Source organism: Penicillium antarcticum (assembly GCF_028974205.1).
Source record: "Penicillium antarcticum strain IBT 31339 chromosome Unknown utg000001l_segment0_segment0, whole genome shotgun sequence".
NCBI classification, from domain to species: domain Eukaryota; kingdom Fungi; phylum Ascomycota; class Eurotiomycetes; order Eurotiales; family Aspergillaceae; genus Penicillium; species Penicillium antarcticum.
In genome coordinates, this window is record NW_026695299.1 from 811,053 (window position 1) to 833,308 (window position 22,256).

Consider the following 22,256-nt stretch of genomic DNA (forward strand, 5'->3'; position numbering starts at 1 on the left):
GGCAAGCCAATCTCCCACATACCATATCTTATTAATAATACACGCAGAGATGGTCTTTTCTTGAGGAGTCGTTAGGTCTGTCGATCACTTGCTAGGGAGGAAAGAATGATTGGTCCATCAAACACGCGGCATATATCGAGCTACAGTACATGTGGGCGCATGTGGCTCGCCATGTGTGAAAAGTGACATGTCAAATTCTCCTACTTTTGCCCGGAAATAGTATAGTTTGCATCTTGGGCCCAGGTTGTATGGCAAGTTGTGCGTTTGAGCATATTACTCTGCACGCAGAGCGAGGATGCCGGGGTACCATGCGGAAGCTGCAGGATCTTGATGTAGGGCAAATTATGTGGCTAGGCTTTATTCTTGCTTGTTTTTTTTATTCTTTCATTTTTTTTCCCTTCTCCCTTTTTGTTTTTTTTTTGTTTTGGTATGGACCTTGCATAGTCAAGGTAGGGGGTGGTATCTATATGACGCCAACAGGATATATTAATCTCACTATAACCACATCCCCCCCCCCCCCCCCCCCACCAAACCCAACCTCGATTCGAGGTCGAGGTCAAGGTCGGAGATCAGGAAAACTGCCGAAGCCAAGCCAGACCTATTACCACAAGTACATAGCAGTGCAATCGCAGACTCCACAATCCTGCAACACTCGCATGGCCTCACCATGCAATCCAAATGCAACGTGCACGCACCCACTCCCCCGACCTTCCCCAATCAGTCCTAGTCCAAAGTCCAAACATTATGAATCTACCCAGTCCATGCATTTGTGCAGGCCGCAGATCGACCCTTCGCTTCGTCCACATGTACATGTCATGGACATACAGTATAAGAGTATGGAGTATGAAGTACAGAAATAGCAAGCTACTACAGAGAGTACCACTAGGCTCACCCAACCCACCTAGACCGGATGCATACATAGACATATTTGCTAGGTGCTGTATGCCCATGTGCAAAGCAAAATTTCCGATCGAGTGCATCTAACCCTGGATCCATGTAACAGGGCCGGCCTATTGCATTTCCCACGGCGAGTTCTCAGTCCAGGCCTTGAGACAGGGCCTGCATTTCTTTTCGACCGAGAGCACCAAGGGTCGAGACATGCCTTGTTTCAGGGGGTTAAATCCAGACCCGGCTGGCACGGTGAGATAATAGAATATCAGACAGGTTGGGCTGTCCAGGGAGTTAGAGAAAGCTCTGTGCAACGGTCTCGGTGTACAAGAGTAGCGATGATCCTTCGGCGGGATTTGGTCGGGCCGTTGCGTTATGGGGCCTCTATACATTGGCTTCCCCTCTATTCTGTACGGGGTACTCTCGAGAAATGAAATGACGATATATGAAGATCATACAGACCCAGGGCTTCAATGTGACATCATATTTACTGTACATCGGGGTCATTCCGCAGTGTTGTAGCACGGGGAAGGAAAGACGGCTTCGAGCTCTGCCGAAACGTGTATAGTCGACCCCGCTCTCGCATGCAGGCCATGCAGATGCATTGAATCGGCCGTCAAGATCGCTTCTTTGGGCTTGACTTGCCCCGCCAAGCCAAGCTTACGGCCAGACCGAACAAGTGGAGAGTGACATGGGTGTATGCCTTGAAATGCTATTTATTGGCTTCTGCTCTCGGCTCGATGTTTTTCTTCAGGTCTAGCCAGTTACGGTTGAAACCGAGGGCTGTGAGATACAGTATGCTGCACATGGTTGATTAGAGACCGTGGTGTTGCGACGATCATAGTATCAATCGGACAACTTCCGTCTTCCCCGCTGTCATGCAGTAGTATCGAGACGATGAAACATGACCGGTGTGTTAGTACAGAAATAGCCGATCGGTTTGATGACTGAGTCAACATGGTCATTTGGGGTCCAAAAACCACAAAGGATGATGCACGAGTCATATTAGTAGTGATGCACAGTGAATAATGACTCGAGGGTAGGTACAGGATAGAGATGCCAGAGCAACCCCTCCCCGACATCGGTGGAGCCTTGGCAGGAAGAGCGAGATTCTCGGGCTCGTTGCGAGATGCACATGGTGATTCGCAGGCTCAACTGTCATACCTGTCCGGGCATAGTCCTTTTTTCTCCGAAAAGGGAGTAGTGATGACCGTTGGATTTAAGATACAGACGGTTAGTCTGTAGAAACCTCCGAGATCGCTGACATCCCACATCCCACATCCCACATCCACAAGCCACATGTCACCTAGGCATTTAGGCACTCAAGCACCTAGGTCATGTCTTAATAATAACCGAGACACTCGTAGTCAAGACAGACCAGAACTATGAAGGTTGACCGCTCTTTCTGGAAGCCAAAGATCCACCGTCCAAATTGCAACGTGCGGAGTTGATGGAGTTGTCCACAGTATTCGGGTACCAGCCGAAAATCATTATTGAGAAAACTCGCTGATCTTCCACGTGGACTTTTCTTTGTCCCGACTCTCCCGTGTCTGACGATGTGGAGATGAGGTTCCGGTGTGTGTTTCACACGCGACCGCTGATATCATATAACCCGTGAGATCATAGCCACTAAAACAATGACAAGGCTGATATGATATCGTCAAGATTGCTACATTGAGAACGTACCCAAAAATGAACTAATGAATCTGATAACCACGGTCAACTCATCCCATATAGTTCCGTGCCAAGCCTTTATATTCGGCCGAATGAATGGGTCCTCAAATTTGGATCAGGAACATAAAAATCTTCCATTCTGCTAGTGTAATCCATTGCTGGAAACAAGATCCATTATTTCTCGCGAATACCCCCTTAATCAGGAGGATTGACCTGTTTCATCGGGTGGATCAAACTGATCCGGAGACCGACCTTCTTAGCGTCTTCCAGAAGGTTTCTAGAAGGCTTCTAGTGTTCTAGCGTGGAATAGGGGGATAGTTTGCCACGCCGGACTTCGCCGTCCCCAAGGCCAGCCGTGGCCAGTTCGGTCGGGACTCACGAACTAGCCACAAAGTGTATAGCTTCGTTTCATTCTATACAGACGATTGAAGAAGTCTATGACGTGACTCAGCCGCTTTCAGCAAGTGGATCGCGTTTGGGGTCCATGGATTCACATGTAAGATACAGTATACTTTACATACACTTGAATACAGGGGGTGCTGACATAACCACATTATTTGCAAAAAGCAAACATCCGATCACCCTAGAGCAATCATACTAACGGACATACATGGTCTACATGCAAGCCTCATCGTAACCGGGATGTCCGAAACCCGCAATCTGACAGCTCTTTCTATCTCACACACTTACACCCGAGGATGAGCCTTGACGCCAGTTTCATGATATCGGCGGCTACGGCGATAGACAATCTATTCAACCCCCAAATTCAATTCAATCCAATCAGTTTCTAATAATACATCAATACACCACAGGTATCTTACATGAGGCTCTGCCCGGTGCACATCCTGCGACGTGCACCCCCAGGTCCCGCTAATCCAATCACTAGTCCCTCGCTTGGAAAGTTACTTTCTTTCAGGCCCCTAGGAGCGGCATCCCTGCAAGGTCGATCAAGCTCGGAGTTTATAGCTCCATGCCAGAGCTGGAAGCTGGAAGCTCCTGACTCGCCGTGCGGCTGAGGTTGGTAGCTGCGTAAGCCACATAGGCTATATGTGGAAGGGGAAGGGGTGTATCAGGAGGGCCTGGCCTCGATCTTTCCTTGCAAAATGTTCAGCTTACTGGTTCAGTCGATTGTATATTCTATCTTTGTCGGTCTATTTGTGGGTAGGAGTCGGAGTAAGTGGGCTAGTGCGTGTTGATCCCGGATCTGTGCTTGCGAGTCTGGATGGTTGTTATGCGGCATTCCACGTGGCTGGCTTGCTACTGTAACTTGATGGGATGGTGCATGTACTCGGTACGTGGGCATGGGCACTGATAATGTACTCTCCCCACATTCATAGCTAATCCCGGCAGCTAATCCCGACAGCTTAGGCCTGTCGTCTGTCTAGTACGTATACAAATACGTGAACAGACATGGCAATTGGTCTGTATTTATCTAGCTTATCTACACCTCCCAATCCCAATTCAGCAGTACAGTAAGAATAAGAATAAGGATAAGAAAAAAGAAAAGGAAAACAATCGTTCAAGCCAGACTCGGGTTGCCTAGAAACCAATTAAATCTATCAAGGGGCTACTCACCCCAACCATCCAGAACCCTCTTTTCCAGCCACCTAGCCAATATTCAAATCCAAATTCAAATCTTTCAAATCCAAAACCAGCCCAGGCTACAGGATACAGACTATACATGTACATGTACAGTATCCACGAGATAGCCATGAGACGCCATTTAGAGTTTTGGCGATCAGTCCAAGCCCACGCAGCATCAGGGCATAGTTCGAAACCCAATCCCGCAAGCCACATTCCTCTGGAAAGGCATGGACAAAGGCAAGGGCTAAGGGCATGGGGCAAGGTTTGCTTTTCGGATGTTGGTCCCCTGGTTTCCGTATTCACTCCCACTGCCACATGCATGTACATAAACATGCACATTTGTGTAGATTGACATAAAAATGTAGTAAAAATACAGAACTAGAGCAAATTAAATGTATAGGAATAGGCCAGAGGTAAGGAGGATGTTACTGTTGCGGCCTAGTATATGTAATAGTACCACTACCAAGGTGTACATGTACATAAGCTTTATATTTAACTGATCGACTCTCCTCCCCAGGACCCCGAGTCTATTTCACCCCAATGTCTTGGCTGATGACCGTACAGAATATAGGGATCACCCAAATTGACTTTCATGACTCGCAAGGTTAAGTTTGGGTCGAAGGAAAACCGGGAAACCTCCCAAATATGCACATGGAGTAACAGTGACATTTCACATGTGTTCCTGAAACCCCTAAATATGTGAACTGGAAAAAGGGCAGAAATAACCTAGGTCCTGCAGCAATCCTTTGTCGCGTGGCAATCAGGGATGTTGGAATGTACACAGTACAAATGCCCACACTAGTATGTTTGTACATTAGATTAGAACAAAGTGATAAATACAATACAGTGCAAATTGTGGCTCTTTACAATACCATACCGCTCTATCTCCGGTATACCGTGTTATTCTCCGTCATCATGTATAGCATGGAGGATCACCACGCAAATCAGTGAGGGTCTCCCATACCGTTGAGCGTCTGACCGCAAGTTTAGACTACAAGAGGAAAACCTCCGTGAGCCAATCTGTTAGCGGGCCTCAAAATTGGAGCGAAAATCCACTATCGACTTGTGAGGGCGGAATGAAGCGACAGGGATTGGATCCACTATCGACGCTAGTGTCTCGATGATTCCTTGATAAGTGACTGTATACGGGTAATATTTCCTTGTATTGTATCAGAGCTAAGCCAAAGAGAAACTAGAGCATGGAGTAAAATGTGTGTGCTGAACTTTCTCCCTTTCCCTTCGTCCATAGACTCTGGTTTACTGTATAAACTGATATAAAAGAAGGTTTGGTCTATGGCGGTTCGGCTTTACTCGGCCTAGGGCTGAGCCAAGAGTCGCGTTTTGCCCGGAGTTTGACGCCCCTTTTTTTTCCGATTGTCTTTTTTGGCCCCGATTTTCGCCACATGGGAAAAAGTTTGGATCTCCAATGGACAAGGTTAAGCACAATCTCGTTTCGCTTGGATCCCTAAATCCACGTGGCGTGGCTTCGATCGTGAATCGTGAACCGCATTTAGTTCCTGAGTGTTTACTACATGTAGTTACGTAGATAAATGTGATCGATCACGATCGATCTCACCACGAGTCTTTTGTGACATGTCATTGTTTGGAATATTCTCTATTTGCCGGTTTCGTGGGGATTGCGTGTTCTATGAATCTTCGATCTGCGCTATCAACTTCATATCATCAATCACCTATCACCTATCACCTATCACGTTCATTTCGAGTTGGACTTATATTTCGGGTGACAAATCTATTACTCAGTAATCTTTTATCACTGGCCCCCGACCTTGGACCCGGGGGAATGGTACTTTTGGACAGAGAATAGGAATCCCGTATTCATTGCCGAGCATTGCTCGATTTGTATCTATCACCGTGGATGCCTGAGCGGTCAGATACCCTGTCTTTTACCTAGTAGGTCTAGGTGTAGCGTAGACCACTCTAGGAATAGCATCTCGGCATTTGTGTGAGTTTCGCATTGACGTCTGATGCTTCGCGTGACCTCTTGCGGTGTCTGTGGTTGGTCGGAATTGGTCGAAATTGAACCTGTTGAGCACTGCCTTCCGAAAGGAAGACAGGCTGACGTGTCTTGATAGCTCCGGATAGTGCTCTGGGAGCTCAGATTGATGGCACAGTTCATGCAAGTGAGATCCTTGGGGCCGTCGTGCCGTGGCGGATAGTTTTTCTAAGATGAGGCTCTCGTAGTGACCGTTGCGACGGTTAGCGTTGGATCCGATCGGGTCATTGACCCTGATCAAATGCCTTGGACCCCTGCATTTCTATCTATGTAGGTTTGGCCCCCTCGTATTCATAGGCCGGGGTGACCGGGGGTGACGGGTGATGGCCCCGGGTGATTACAGTAGATTGGGTGATCAGACTGGGTGATAGGTGATGACTGATGACTGATGACTGATGACTGATGACTGAGCTGGGGTTAAGTCGATCATGTCGCTTCTTCGAAGTACATCAGCGCTTAAAGTGTAGGAAGTTAAGTGACAGGGCACTGTGAATCGATTTAGGGGAAGAGATATGCGAGGCTGCGCCTCGCTCTAGTCGCAAAGTAGTAAGAGGGGAACGCTCAGACGCTAAGCATCTCCACGTGTGCCCACGTGGGACATGGATGTAAAAAGAAGAATGGAATCACCATGGAAGCCCAAGATTATTGTCTTTTTTTTTTACTTTCTTCGAGTTATTACTTACGCAATGTCCTAAATGCCAAGTTTGTAGTTTCAGAATCAAAGGGAGACCCAAAAGGGGTTAGCGTGGGTATCGAAACACCGATGCAGTTCGACATCGTAGCGTATGTACAGGCTGGGGGATCCGAGGGAAGCGTTGTCCTCGCCCCACTGCCGATCGAGTGGATACGGGTAGGGGTACGGCCACTCCGTACACTTGTACTATATAATTGGCATTTATTAGAGTCTTAGACAAAATTATGTATGAATGTAAAAATATGAGAATCTAAGAATCTCAAAATATGAATATATGAACAACCTTGATATGGAGAGATAGAGTAGACTATAGAATACTAGACGTAAAACAACATGTGGGTCGCTATTCCAAATCATTTTTTTTCAATACCATACCATGCCAATACATCCACCGATCTTCCCACGTTGTATGCAAACTCACGCGTGGGTTGTGGGTCAATGGATGACAGCCTGTTCTTCACCTTTTCTTTTTTTTTTTTCTTTTTTTTTTTTTTTTTTTTCGCCTTTTCTCCCTCTTTTTTTCCCGTTTCCCCCTGCTCATTTTCCTCCCCTCCTTTTGGGTTTTCCTTTTAGGAATAAAAACAATTTTTGAGCCTTTTTATTCATCTCCCCCCTCCCCCAATTTCCCTAAAATTTCATGTTTTCCATGTTTTTTTTCAGGTTGACCTAACCCACTTTTTCAAAGTCTGGTTCGCCCGACTCAATGCCAACCCAACCTGGGAGCCACTACCGAGAAGATTCTCTCCCTTCACGTACCTCTCCTGATCCTCTACACTTCACTGGGTCTGTTGTCGGCTCTATTTCTCGCAACCGTCGCTCTTTTGCTGCTTTGGCTCAGAAGACTACTGTTGCCCTAGGCCTACAGAACTCATCTTCATTACGCTCTTCGACTTCGTACACTAGTTTGTCGAAACACTCCGCGACCCCTTTGACCCCACCGCTGGACGATACCTACGAGCAATTGACCGGTTCCTCGCGCCCTTGCTCACCGGCTTTGGCCGACTCTACGACCTCACTGAAGCGTCGTTTCACTCTCCAACGTCTTCCCACTCCTCCCCAAGAATCCCGCTCTGATCCGCCGGGCGGTTCCCCCAAGATGCACCAGACATCGTCGCGCTTGTTGCGCATGACCGAAGATGAGCGCCCATTCACCAAGGTAGGTCGTGGCTGTGGAATTGCGAAGCAGGATCCGAATTTGGAGGACAATTGAGCTGATGTGCGCAGGATTTCATGGACTTGTTCTCCACATTGATGGTTAGCTTGAAGTTGGATTCACACCGCGTTCGATTCACCAGATATGACCACACATTTACCTCGGAAGAGGCCATCAACAACTTGGGCTCGCTCAAGTTCTCCCAATCCAACCGCATGCCTGACCCCAAGGACCCCTCCCGCATCGTGACTACCACCACAACCACCACTTTCTCCATGGCCAAGGAAATGGCCCGATCTGTCTGCCAGCGATTTGTCGATGCGCGCTTTATCGAATCCGTCGACGGAAAAGCACTCCCGATCTTCCCTCTCAAGGGTGCTCTCTTCCAGCTCACACCAAAGGGAATCAACATCCTGCAGCGGTTCTGCCAGCGGAACGGTATCACCGCCCGGCACGTGATGGACGTTTTGGAGTCCCCTCGCAACACCATGCAATTGGTGAACCTGGAGCGCGACACCGAATCCGACAAGCTTTCTCATGACCGCGCGACAATTGAGGTCATTTTCCGCCGCTTTGCTGGTCAGGATGGCCCCAACGTGAAGAGCAGCATTTCTACCTCCGACTCCGATTCTCTTAGCGACTACACCAACGGTCTGGTCGGTGTCAAGGTGGCCCGGGAACGGAAGCTCCAGGATGGCAAGGTTTACTCCAACACCTTCACGGGAAAGGGAGCGGTGGACTGGTTGATGGACTGTTCGACTACAATTGAGCGCCGCGAAACCTCCTTGATTGCCGAGCTGTTCCTTAAGTACGGCTTGATCACGATGATCCAGGACGACAAATCATTCCCCGACGGTGGAAACAACGCTCACTTCCAGCATTCCAAGTATGCTATTTATGGATTTACCGAGCGTGGACAGCGCGTATGTGGTTGGATTGCCCGTGAGAAGGCCCGGGAAAACGCGACCACCTATGACAGTCGTGGCATGCCCAAGGATTCCAACAACGCCCGCTTAACCCACATCCTCCAAGACCCCGCTCTGCGCCTCCTTTTCCGCGAGTTCCTTCGCTACTCCCTCTGCGAAGAGAATCTTTCTTTTTACCTCGATGTTTCCGAATTCACTTCCAACTACCACAAGGCGGAGAAGGTGGGCACATTCAACAAGGTTGACTCGGTCCGGGAAACCTTGGCTGCTGCTTACGGGTTGTACAACGCCTTCCTGGCCCCTGGCTCTCCATGCGAGCTGAACATTGACCACGCCCTGCGCAACAGCCTGGCCAGTCGCATGACCAAGGCCGTCGGCGATGACGAGTCCATGTTCAAGAGTTTGCAAGAGGTGGTCCACCTCTTCGAACTTGCCCAAACCTCCGTCTTCAAGTTGATGTCCAGTGACTCTGTTCCAAAGTTCCTGCGCGATCCCAAGTACTCCGTCGTTCTACAAGAGCACGATGTCGACATCATGGGTGGCTCGCGCTCATACTCGCCCACACCGGGTGCGCCCGCCATCCCCGAGCGGAGTATGAGTCGGTCAGCCCGCGCCTGACAACCACAGACCACAAGCATTGACCTAGCGCGTAACCCATTCGAAGACGATTCGTACCATTGCGATTCCGACTCCTCATGAGCCTCGGTGCACACAGCAACCGAAACATTCAACACCTGCGGTTTTACAGCATTCGAGCCCCTCGAGGCATATCATTCGAACGTATACCTGCACATACACCTCATGCTTGTGGACCCCCAAACACGGATTTCCCTTTTAGGGGCACATAAAAGTTTCCGGTTGCCCTTGGGACCCGATTTCACCAATCTCGTCACGATCGCTTCCACGAAGTTCCTTACCTCTCCGCATGCAGTCCAGCATGCCCAGTCTATTCTGATGAGTAGAAGACTGTTGTCACTGGCTGCCATTATCTCCATTTCCTTTTTTTTTGTCCTTTCCTTTAATCCCACTCGTCACGAGATTCCCCCACTCCGAACGAAAGACGTTATGATCGATGGCTCATGTTATAGAGAAGGCCGGAACTGGAAAATTATTTGTAATATTCGCATGGCATTGCTTTTTCTTTTCCCTTTTCCTTTTCCTTTTTCTCACCTTTTCTTTCCTCTCATCTCACCCTTTGGCTAGTTCATTTACCCGAACTGGTCTGCAAGGTCTGCAACGGGGGTGTATTGAGAAGAGAACCAGAAGAAGAAACATCAAGAAAACATTCAAAAACAAACATGAAAGATGGGAGGCTACTTCTTTTTCAAACCTATTGAGCATCAGATTCGGCGTTTTCTTGCATGTCGTTTTTTCCGTTCCTTTCCATCTTACTTCTATCATCCTCTTTTGCATTTCTTTTCTTTGTCTCTTCTTTTGAGCATTTCATATGATTTCACTTCTTTCTTTCCTCATTTTCTTCTTATTTCTACCTTTTTCCATTTTCATTGTTTTCCTGTTTATTTTTGTTTTCTTTTGTTTTCTTCCTTTCGAGTACCCTGCATTCTTCTCTGGGCACAGCGAGTGAGTTCTGGTCTGTTTGTGTATGTCATATTATTATCTTCATTTCCAATGGAAATGGCACTGGACACGACAATTTTGTTCTTTCATTGTAGTATCGTAGTGTAGAGCAATCTGTCTGAGATGCGTGTAAATGATGGCAGGTATATGAGGTAATATACAGTAACTCAGTTGATGTTTCTGTCATCGGCTTGAGATGACGCTATCAAATAGTCCCAGGGTAGCTTGTCCTTTTCACATTCACGTTCACGTTCATAATAGCTTATACGTTGTCCAATGCTTCGATTGTAACCGTCTCATACATAGACAGGCAAGCATAGGATCTATACGGTAGTACCAAGCCACCCATGTATTGTACCACAGACAATGAAAAAGAGGGAGGGACCTCATATTGAAACAATACAATACAAATAGACAAGACCAAGTCAATGCAAATGCAAAGGTAAATTCAGATGGCAAATCTACTTAATCTACTCACGCCACCACTGTCCCAAAGCACCACCCGAACCAGCCATCTCAATAACCTCCTCGAAGCTAATTTCCACACGGAACATCTGCCCGTCAGCAGTACCATTTCCACTCCCAACAGGAGTAACAAGACCCCAACTAAGCAACTTCTCCCAAGACTCCCTTGCAACGTCCCGTCCCCAGACACGGCCAGGCGTAGCAGCCGCACCGCCAACAGAAGCATTCGTCTTCGCGGACGTCAACAAGCGCACGTATTCCGCGTACGCCGCTGGGAAGGATAGTGCTAGTGGTGTCATACTCTGGGAGCCGTCGTTTCCTGGGTCGAAGAGGGCTGCTAGGCGGGTTGCTGCTACTAACAGGGCTAGGGGGAGGGAGGAGGGGCTTGATGATGTTATGGATGTTGAGAAGGGGAGGGGTGCTGGGTCTGGGCAGGAGAGGGTTTGGGAGGTGAAGGATTTGGGGGTTGGGATTTGGGGGGTTGTTTGGGGGTCTGGGGTTGAGACACTTTGGAGAAGGTCGGTTATTGGGAGGAGGGCGCTTGTGAAGAATTCTTTGGTGAATTTTGTTTGGTTGTAGATTCGTCGTAGGTGAAATTGGAGGTCTTTGTCGTTCCACATGTGCTAATGAGAGGGTGCTTGTTAGTATATTGCTGTGATCGTAGGGGATACTAGATAGTTAAGTTACCTTGAGAAATTCCTTCCATCCCTCGAGCAGCGTTTTCCATTTGTCTGACTCGACCAGGGAGCGTTCGGTGCCGAGTTCATCTGCGATATCTGTCATCTCGCTCTCATTCAGATCTAGACTTCCTAGACAGGCATCCGAGAAGATCTCAAAGGATCGAGGGAGCGGGACGTAGACGTATCGATGACTGAAACGACTCTTGACACGTTTCTCAAGCATCTCGGTTACGTCGACCTTGGTTGTAAGGCCAATCACGGCAATTGGCGCCTTGCGCGCCTGGGCAATATCAAACAGGTTGTACAATAGAGTCTGTCGTGGATGGGTAACGAAAAGATCGAACTCGTCCAACAGGATCACAATCGATTTCGCAGCAGTTGCACCTCCACTCCCTGAAGCTCCGAACAGCTCTTCGGGGTGCGATAGCATAGCCAACAGCGTTGCCATGGTATCCGCATAAGAGCTGACCTTGGCCGCATCGTCTTCGGTATGAGTCTCACGGCCCAGCTGGCGCCACATCTCTCGTAAAGCCAGACGGTCATCCGTGTGCAAGAAGCCATTAAGACGGACGACGTGGAAATCGTTTCTGTGCTCCTTGGCGAGAGATGAGATGATCGATTCCACAATCGCTGTCTTGCCGCATCCTCTAGATCCAAGAAGAAGCATCGAGTTACCCTCACCCACTGAGACAGTTGACTCAACTAGTTGATGGACTTTCTGGTATTCAGGCTCTAGTCCCCGTAGAGGAACCTGTCGTTTTCCAGACAGCTTTTCAAGTAGAATGGTAGCAAGAATGCGCACTTCATCCCCGAGACCGTTCCGACAGAGAGCTTGGAATTTCTCTGCATATTCCGGCAAAGGCTCGGAGACCTCAACAGCCTCCTGCGTCCCGGGTTGGAGCTCGTGGAGATCTTGTTGAAGCTGCATCGCCACAAGATCATCAAGACCATCCGGGTATTCCGGCGAAGGCGACTTTTCTTTCGGCTCGTCGGACACCTTTTTGCTAGCTCTAGGCCTCGCAGTGCTTCTCCTTGATCTGCTTCTTGTCATAGAGCGAGCAGTAAATTCCGGAGATGGCTCGTCAACTTCCATTTCAGCGTCATCCTCATCGTCCTCTTCATCCTTGAAATCGTCGTCTTCTTCTTCAACCTCTTCCTCCTCATCATCGTCCTCGTCTACCACAGGGGATTGTTTCGGCTTTTGCGCGCTTCGGGCCGGACGACCACTTCTCGGCGTAATTGCCGATTTGCGCCTCGAAGAGGATGTAGTGGCTTCTTGTTCGAATCTCTTTGGCGTTTTGCGCTGGCGTCCGCTTGTCCGTGTTCCAGCTCGTGCGGGCGTCTGCACCTCCTGTTCCTCGTTCTCGGCATAGGTAGATCGACGCCGGGATGCTTTATTAGGTGTGGGAGATGCTCTGTCGTTATCCGGAGATGATGGAACAGCGAAGACATCTTCATCTTCGGTTCCCATCTCAATGTCTCCATCCTCGTCCTGGGAGACTCTTCTCCGCTTCGATGCCCGGGGGTCCTTCATAGCTGCGGTTGGGAAGGCGACTCGTTTCTAAATACGGTTGGAGGACAGGTGAACTGAAAGGATATTATATCGAGGTAATCACACGGGATTTTGGTATGCGATTGCTGTAATAATTGAGGTCAGAAATTGAATCAACATTGTCTACCGGCTAGCTGCGACCAGTGAAGGAGTTCGCCCGAGCGCATTGACTTACATTTTGCAATTTGCCGAGAATCAGTGGCACATCTCTAAGCGAGTGCCAACAAGGGCAGCTTTTTCCGGTTCAGTGGGAGTACTGATCGTAGTTGAGAGTCGGAGGACAACAATTGCGGCCAAATTCTCGCCTCAGGCCGAGACGCGTGACGCGAAATCACCTGAGGTGCCGCAAGGAGCTCTCCCTGTGTCTAAAGTTGTGTATAGGGAAAATCTCTATCATTTTTATAATCAAATCCAGAGACTCTTGTCAGATCAATGAGACTAAGATACTGCTGACTATTGCATAACCTACACAACTTGCCAACATGAATTATAACAACCAAACGAACAAACGAAACGTGGAACTACTATTGACTACCGACTACACCATAATGTTAGGTGATGGAAAATCGGGCTCCAAAGTCCCAAACCGCGCGGCATTTATTTCCCTTATCTCTTTGTTCCTTGTCTACGCCGCTCCTGGCATATAAATAGTCTCCCCTCCCGAACCTTCATGTTTCCAACGAATTGTTCCTCCTGATTGCGCAGCAATTACAACAAAAAGATCCCAACGTGCTAATAAGTTATCAATCGCTTCTATCATCTGCTAAAGCACCTGCTGTATCGATATAGCCTTTGCCATGAGAACGGAGATGATATTTTTCGAGCAGCTAAGTTGGGATCCGTCCCTGCGGTAGCTCAGTTCATCAGATGGATACCGTCTGAAACGCCAACCTGAAAATAGGTGAGGTATGTGCACTCCGGAGGCGTTGAAGCAGGCTCCTATGAGGCGCCAAACAGGAGCTTTGCTCTACTTAGGCTGAGCATATATCGGTGAGGGGAACTGCCTCTCATGTTATAAGATTATATGCGGGCCTATGCTGAATGTACCTTTCAATTCTGCTCCACAATTTTATGAGGCATAGTTTCATTCTTCAGACAGGTACCACTAGAGAATAAGCTTATTTATCCAGTAAAAGTATTCTTAAATGTATCTAGGCGTATACTAAAGAGCAGGATGTAGTTCACCCCGACAGTTGGAGACGCGTCACCTGACAGTTGGATTTCTTGGCACCACGTGACTGTAATAAACCTTTACAGACTGATACTCGCTAGAATTTGTCGTATTTTACGCTAGTGGCCCACAAAAAAGTGGCAATATTTAAACCAGTCCATTTTAATATATTACTTTTGTATTAGAATATTTCTCTACCATGGCTGAGGAAAGCATTATTCGAGATCAGATCGTGATATCTGATGAAGAACAAGTAAGTTTCGTATAAGATTACACCTTGTTAATGCATTAACAATGTATAAGGAAAACGACGGAAATTTCCTACTGAACTTGACCCATACAAAATGCCACCCGCTACGAACTCGGTTTATTCGATATACAATAGCTTTACCAGAGTATCCTATATCAGATCCTGATGGCTTTACCTACATAGTCGCAGTTCCGGGTCAAGAGCAGAGTGCGGTTGCTAACGCGATCTCAAGCGTAAGTGAACAAGGCACGCTATTAATAATGATTTATTAATATATTTCAGGTTCAATATGCGATGCGGCTGAATTATCGAGAACGGCCTATGAATAGTGAGACTATCTTTGGTAGTGTACCACTACTACATACCTCTGCTTATTGCACTGGAGTGAAGCTCTGTCAATACGCCGATCCGGCGCTTAAAGATATGAAGCATACGTCTATATCAAAGACGCAGTGGGATGAAATTGAAGCTATTCGAGAGGGTATTCCTTTAGCTGAAACAGAGCAAGTGAAGCGAAGGACATATATGTAAGTGGCTATAATACCTTATTAAGGAATTTTAATCGTGGAGTAAGGAAATACCTTATAGCAGTCAAGCTTTTTCGGGATCGGAGGTCATGCGGCGTGTCCTGGAAGGATACATGTAAACCAACGCTAGAATGGGGGAGTTACTTGGTAAGTAAGGCACTATGGCTTATGTATTATCTAAGTTTTATTAATGTATTGTTTTAGGAACCTTCCGGAGTTCTCGCTGCCTATATTAGATGCGTGAATACAGGGGACGCACTCCATACTCATTTTACACAAAAAGTCATCGATAACCATAGATTCGACATGGTATTACTCGAATGGCTATTTCGTGATATCGCCTCTATTGAGCATGAGTTTTGCGGCAATATTGAGGCTAATAAAGGCCGCGCACAATTCTGCCGTAAGGAATAATACATTATCAGCCTATTCCTAATGTATTATTGCTAATACTTTAAAGTCACAAACCATCTTCAAGGGCGCGGGAAGCTTCAAATCATAGGATGCAAGGTACAATACCATTGGCTAGTGCCAGTCAACCTCACAACAACCCCTTTCTACGCCTTTTTATCGATAGGTATCCATTCGCATCCTCCTCCACCTCCAGCAAAGCCTCCACAGGCAATTCTCCTAGATCTGATCAAGGTTATTAGGAGTATGGAAATTAGGAACCTCACTCCGGGTACGGCTATTTTTAATACCGTCTTAATATATTATCTCTGCTAATATCTATCAAGTTGCTTTTCTTATGTCACCTGAGCTTAAGGCGTTTTGTGCGCAGTTTAATGCGCTCTCTCTTAACGAAATTCATGGAAGTCTAGGAAATATGGGCCGGATTGCTGCTATTATTCAGAAGGAGCGTCTCCTAGCCTACCCACAGGGTCAAGGAAAAAATGGGCTTCTTTTTCAATGGCAAATAAACCAGGGCAACATCAGGGTAAACAGAGCCCGGTATATTATGAATACATAACTAATATATTATTTGGAATACATTGTTGAGATTACCGATACCCTTATCATCTGTCAGACTAGAGAGCAAGCCGAGATCATGCAACGTTCCGAGAGTTTTGAGGTCGATATGTCCTATAAGAGGGTTAAGGATTCTAAGACCCAAGAGGTTGTCTTCGCTAAATTTGTGGAAAAGCAAAATCGAAGTAAGTGAGAGAGCCCAGCTATTATTAATATATTCTTAATGTTTGGTTATAGTCATTACTCTTGCTCGCGTTTTTACCTCAGGCAAATCAGATGAAGAGGCTTATGCGTTGATATTTAGTAGGGTATCAGCCTCTACACAGCGTTATACTGGTCGGCCCTTACGCTTCTTCCCAATTCATGGGTCTGGGATCCAGGCTGTTGTGATGGATATGGACTTAGGACAGTGGAATGGTAAGTAATAACTTCAGCTATTGTAGATATATCATTAATGCATTATAGGTCTCGCACGTTATCTCGATTCAATCTCCGATCTTAATATCCCAAAGGAGGAACTAGCTATGTCTCTAGTTATCTTCTGCCAGATACACTTCAAACGAGGAATTAGAGAGTGTCTACGTGGGGTGAAATATCGCCATAGAGCGAAAGAAAGGATGATGTCTATACTCGATACGCCAACGAAAGAGGACTACCAGGTAGCGCTTCGTATAATTATTGGTATGTCGCTTCTAGCTATTAATATAGCAATATTAATACATTACTCAGAGTCAGAACCTTCCGTCAAGATTCAAGAGTGGGCGAAGCACAAAATGAGAGACAATATTGCATCAGGCCTTCATCGGGGTAGTACTAAGGTCCCATGGCTAGTCTTTGATCAGACTCGGCATAATACGAACGCAGTTGAACAGAGCCACTTTAAGGTCAACAATCGGGGCCGTCAGCTTACGCTTATACAAGCGATTGATAAGTGTGTTGTCTAATACATTCTTAATATATAGCTAATATATTCTTAGTGGAAGAGCAGTTGATCGAAAGGATATGGAAGAGTTTCAGTCCTTTGAAAAGAAGCGCTTACGGCCACACTACCGTGCGAACACGACTAGTGAGGCTATGTATAGTCATATGGCGAGATGTAAGCGTCTAAACTATTTTAAATATATATCTAATATATCATTACTAGGTGCCGACCGCCAACAGGAGGAATTTCACGATCCAAACAAAGCGCCCTCCGAAAACTCGATATCTATGTCCTTTTCTACGACAGGAGTTCCAGTTCAAACTCGTCTAGTAAAAAGGCTAAAAGTATCACGAAAAAAGCAAGAGTAAGTACGCGGGATTATATATACTTAATAATGCATTATTAATCTGCGGTAGCGAAACGACCCGGCCGGATATATCGGGAATCGAAGACCTTCAAAAGGAAGAAGAGGCGGAGGATATAAGGGCAAGAGTGCTAGAAAAGCGTCTTGCAAATAAGAAGAGAGAGTTAGAACTAGAAAAACTAAATTGAAATACTAGTTATATCTTTATATATATATATCTCTTACCTATACATTAATCTTTATATATATATATCTCTTACCTATACATTAATCTTACATTTTATATATTGGTGTGGCTAACATATATGATATATAATTTATATTAGCTATATTATGTATAGTTAGACCACTACCAATACAACTAGCATTTATTTTATTACTGCGAGGTATTGCCCTTCTTATATTTTCCGAGTTAATATATTATTAATAGTCCGCTTATGCACCTTTTGTCCTAGTAAAGATTCTTATAGTATATTAATAATAGTAAGAGTATGTATTAGCTATTGAGTTCAGCTAGTAACTCGGATATCAAAACTCCACGAATTCAAAGAAAAAGCACCCGTATCTATCGTCAAAACATAATAGTCATATCAGAAAGCGGTAGTAGTAGTTTTACTCCGGGCGGTCGAAAGACTCTTCAACGTCGTAGTAGCGGTCAAGGTACTCGCAGACGAAAGGGGTGGCACAGCATTCTGTTTTAATGCATTAGTAAAGTATTAATAAGAGTATAGGTCGAACTCACTAGCATTAGCTTGCTCGCAGGACTCGCAAGGGAACTGGGTCACATGCTTGGTCCGAAGAAAATCCTTGATCTCTTTGATACCGATCTGGGATAATGCATTAATAATGTCCGGAGAATGTATTGTCATCATATTAACTCACATTGCCAGCCTTCGTAAAAGGCACGGCCATCTTCTTCGGAGGGGCAAAGAGCGATTTATACCACGCGATCGAGGCATTTTTGTCCTCGACACTAGGGGCACCTTTGGCGCGGCCGGGGAGGGTGAGGTCTTTATGGGCCTTTATGTGGACACGCAGGTTGCCAGTGTGGGAGAACTGCTTCTGTAATGCATTATTAATACTTTTCCAATAGCTGATGCCTTCATCACTCACTGTTTGGGAGGAGCAGTCGGGGACGCGGCAGAAAACCTCGCCAATATGCATGACAATATGGCCATTGTCATCCTGTAATGTATTAGCCATGGTATAATAATGCATTATTCATGCGATAGAACCGACTCACGGTCTCGTAGGGAGGCAGGGGGGGGTCGCCAGCCATGGCACGCGCAACGTAACGGTCGAAAAACTCCTTCTTAACGCTTGCCATAATGCTCAGCTATTAAGAATCGATGAAAATATGATGGAAATTTGATGAAATCGAAGAAAAATTGATCCAGTGAAGGCGGTCGGGAACCTCAGTGGAGATGGGGTGGATGAAAAGGGAAAGATTGTAATGGCCGTGTAATGCCAAGATATGGACCCACTTTAGTAGCCAATCATAATCGATTACTAATCACAGAGCTGACAGTTCAAAACACGCTAGTGGGTCACATGACCTTCCAACTGTCAGCTGACGCGTCTCCAACTGTCTGCCTGACAGTTGGCCTCACTAAAGAGATATTCTTGCCCTAGTCTTGTATAAGTAGTAATACCACGGCGCGACAGGGGGCGGGGGGCTCAGGTGCCCCGAGATTAGGGGGTGCATACACCTAGAGCGGCCATCTCTTGGCTAAACCCGAATATCAAATATAATACGACAAATTCTATAGCTGGTATTGTAGATAAGGGCTTAGTTGAAGGAGTTGTACAATTACAATACCTACTTTATCATTTGAAACCGTCAGAAATAGATCATCTAATACAAAACTGTCGAGAAAATTGATAGGCAAAAAGTTACATAGAGCACTCGGGTTCCTCATATTACACTCCGGACAATACGAGGTTGTGGTCGGCATCAGCCCAGCCGAGGTCCAACCCATCCGAGCCTGTGGGGAACTCCAACATTTCTCCCTCATCACTTGATACCTAGATACCCATTGCTCTTCACATCACTACATAATGTCAGACCGCGCGATCACTGCTCCGTCGCGGAAATTGGACGAGTTCGAGGAACTCGTCTTCGAGTATACAGGCCGGATGGGTCTGGGGAATGAAGAGGTATGCGCAACACCTACATCAGCATATAAGCTACGAGCTATTTACGCACGACACACCGTTTCGTCCTACATCAACAAAGACCACCACAAACTATGGTATATGATATAAAGCTAACAAACCCCTAGCACTGGGATGTCGACGCGCGCAACTGTAACCTCCGCTTTGAATCAGCAAGCCGCGGTCCCCCAGCCACAGTCTCATTCCTATTCACCATCACGCCCGCGCTAAGCAATATGATGGGCAACCTACACGGCGGTTGCGCAGCAACATTAATTGACGTCTTGTCGACGACTATCCTGCTTGGCGTGTCTGAGCCGGGCAAGTTCTCTTTCGGGGGCGTGAGTCGCAATCTGAAGGTTACTTATTTGCGGCCTGTGCCGACGGGGACGGAGGCTCGGATTATTTGTGAGGTTATTCATGTTGGGAAGAGGCTTGCGCTGCTTAGGGCTGAAATTCAGCGGGCTGATAGTGGGGATATTTGTGTTGTTGGGGAGCATGAGAAGGCGAATACTGATCCTGAGGTTACGCAGAGGATTTGATATGATCGCTTTGTTTGTACTATGTTGGTAGGAATGGGGGTTTAGATGGTGTGTTGAATACCATTTTGTATAGATCTTGCATAAGGGAATTTCAGGTGATACTGTTGTAATGCGCTTGTAATTCTTAATTTGATTTGATAGTACTGAAAGAGCGGATAACAAAGGAGACCATTGCACATGTCCAAGAGAAATATAGTCAATCTAAACCCTAGATTATCTGTAGGCCAGTATGTCCCTTACTCGGCAGCCAGTTGCTGATCCTCGCGGAGACCCTCAACCTTGAGCTCCTCACCAGTGGCACGGCGGTACACATCGCGAACATCGTCTGTGGCAAGTTAGCAATGGTCAATGTTAGATATCTGAAGTGATATTCTTACCAGTTGTAGTCTCGAAGTGTGATGTGGAATCGTAAGACTTGGAAATGAAAATGTTGGACTCCTCGCCGCTCTCGGTAGGCTCGTAGAGAGGAATGGGGGGACCCATGAAGGTCTCCTCGATCTTACCCAGGCGATCGAAGCCGGGCTCGAGCTCGATGTGGTGGTTAGCATCGTTCTCGGCGATGGTGGAGACGATGGCGATGTAGTAACCCTTGGGGCAGACGTTGTGTGCGGACGAAACCATGGCAATGTAGATATCTAGAGTCATTAGCTGGGCTCACAAACGGACATAGCATTTTTCTTACCGTGCTTGCGTCCAACCTGGGACTGAGGAATGATCAACTGCAGGGAGTCGCTGCCGTCGGTCTTATCAATGGGGTGGTTCAGGATGCAAATAGCCTTGAGAAGGTATCCAGTAACCTTAGACTTGTTGGGGAAGTAGGAAGGATCGGCGATGATCTTCTTAGTCTTAGTCTCGAACTTCATGGCCTCGGACTGGTCATCGCGGTCCTTCATGGTGGCCTTGATACCGGAGACCTTGCCGTTCTCGTAGAGGACTTCATCGATGTCGGTGTTCAGCATGTAAGTACCGCCGTAAATGGCAGACAGACGGGCGAAACCCTGGGGCAGCTCGCCCAGACCGTAGAGAGGGTAGATGTATGGCGACTTTCCGTAACGCGCCATGGAGTTGACGTAAAGGCGGATACGGTTAATGGTCTCGACAGCAGCGCCGGGCTGGTTGATATATCCATCCGAGGGGTACAAAGCCATAGAGTGACCGATGAAATCGCGGGTGTTATCCTCCAGACTGAACTTGTCGTAAACCTCCTTCATGGTGCAGACGTGGATGTTCAATCCTACTTCGCATTAGCCATCTACTCGTAGCTCGCGACAATTCGAGTACGTACCCTGGTGACTGGCAGAGTCATCCTCCTTGAAATCACCAACCCACTCAAGGAACTTCTTAGCACGTCTCTTCTCGAACATTCCCATGAGAGAAGAGCGCAAAGCTTCACCGGCATCGGAGGGCACCTTGGCCACGGTCGCCTTGGGGCCCTTGCCCTGCTGAACATAGCTGCCAGCGATTTGCTTGAACTCGAGGTAGCGGGTAACGTCGGTGGAAACCAAAATGTTGGTCAGCTCTCCGTTCGACATGAGCAGCTTCGGGACCAAGTCGATGTTCCAGTCGTTGACCCGTCCATATTTCTTCCAGGGCTCCTCGCCGGGGCGAACGTTGCCGTACTTCTTGAACAACTGCAGAACTGGTCAGCAGAGCCTACCGGGGGGAAATCGAGGTACATACTGTCTCAATGTTGACGGAGGCTGCCTCGCTGTGGTCATTGTGAGCTGTTTTGATCTGGGGTGAGCTTTGCCTTCCGAGGTCACCTACCCTCCATAGTGATCATTGCGATCGATGTGAAGAACCTTGCTTCCCTTCACACTGAGGACACTGTAATCCAAAATAATGAGCACAGCCCAACGAACCAGCAAGCTCGGATTACCTACCCAGACAAAACACACTCGGTGAGGCCTGGAAACTGTCAGTTGGAATGGCGGGGTAGCAAGAGTAGCAAAACACAGCAACATACCAGTGCCGAGCACCACCACATCGTACTCTGGGGCGATCTCATCCATGGTGAAATAAAAGTTAACAGTAGGTAGAGGGTTATAGGAGATGTTGAAGAGAAGAAGGTTAAGCTCCCCGCGCAAGCGGTAAAGGGGAACTATTTGGCGGATCCGCCACTAGTGACATCCGACACGCCAGGGTAATA

General features: G+C 47.1%; 6 protein-coding genes across 6 annotated transcripts; 3 read left to right on the plus strand and 3 right to left on the minus strand.

Annotated features, from left to right (window-relative positions):
- Positions 1-7,557: 7,557 nt before the first annotated feature.
- On the plus strand, positions 7,558-9,551 carry flbA (developmental regulator FlbA; the record flags this gene model as incomplete). Its single annotated transcript, XM_058458386.1, has 2 exons — positions 7,558-8,010; positions 8,079-9,551. 2 exons carry the CDS (start codon positions 7,558-7,560, stop codon positions 9,549-9,551), a joined length of 1,926 nt encoding a protein of 641 aa, XP_058324608.1.
- A 1,430-nt stretch (positions 9,552-10,981) lies between these two features.
- N7508_000302 (origin recognition complex subunit 4) lies at positions 10,982-13,217 on the minus strand (the record flags this gene model as incomplete). The annotated part of the gene is made up of 2 exons (XM_058458387.1): positions 10,982-11,599; positions 11,664-13,217. Coding segments are annotated over 2 exons (2,172 nt in total), but the record flags the coding sequence as incomplete, so codon positions are not given.
- Positions 13,218-14,578: 1,361 nt separating this feature from the next.
- On the plus strand, positions 14,579-17,599 carry N7508_000303 (uncharacterized protein; the record flags this gene model as incomplete). The annotated part of the gene is made up of 14 exons (XM_058458388.1): positions 14,579-14,632; positions 14,683-14,862; positions 14,912-15,156; positions 15,204-15,303; positions 15,361-15,559; positions 15,617-15,838; positions 15,894-16,107; positions 16,189-16,310; positions 16,363-16,542; positions 16,591-16,806; positions 16,855-17,056; positions 17,103-17,221; positions 17,270-17,411; positions 17,464-17,599. 14 exons carry the CDS (start codon positions 14,579-14,581, stop codon positions 17,597-17,599), a joined length of 2,331 nt encoding a protein of 776 aa, XP_058324610.1.
- A 424-nt stretch (positions 17,600-18,023) lies between these two features.
- N7508_000304 (uncharacterized protein) lies at positions 18,024-18,738 on the minus strand (the record flags this gene model as incomplete). The annotated part of the gene is made up of 4 exons (XM_058458389.1): positions 18,024-18,103; positions 18,154-18,238; positions 18,294-18,596; positions 18,655-18,738. The coding sequence occupies 4 exons, from the start codon at positions 18,736-18,738 to the stop codon at positions 18,024-18,026; spliced, it is 552 nt and encodes a 183-aa protein (XP_058324611.1).
- Positions 18,739-19,469: 731 nt separating this feature from the next.
- N7508_000305 (PaaI family thioesterase) lies at positions 19,470-20,107 on the plus strand (the record flags this gene model as incomplete). Its single annotated transcript, XM_058458390.1, has 2 exons — positions 19,470-19,568; positions 19,694-20,107. The coding sequence occupies 2 exons, from the start codon at positions 19,470-19,472 to the stop codon at positions 20,105-20,107; spliced, it is 513 nt and encodes a 170-aa protein (XP_058324612.1).
- Positions 20,108-20,343: 236 nt separating this feature from the next.
- N7508_000306 (secretory pathway gdp dissociation inhibitor) lies at positions 20,344-22,119 on the minus strand (the record flags this gene model as incomplete). Its single annotated transcript, XM_058458391.1, has 8 exons — positions 20,344-20,432; positions 20,485-20,742; positions 20,790-21,341; positions 21,393-21,738; positions 21,788-21,815; positions 21,875-21,934; positions 21,991-22,015; positions 22,074-22,119. 8 exons carry the CDS (start codon positions 22,117-22,119, stop codon positions 20,344-20,346), a joined length of 1,404 nt encoding a protein of 467 aa, XP_058324613.1.
- Positions 22,120-22,256: the final 137 nt, after the last annotated feature.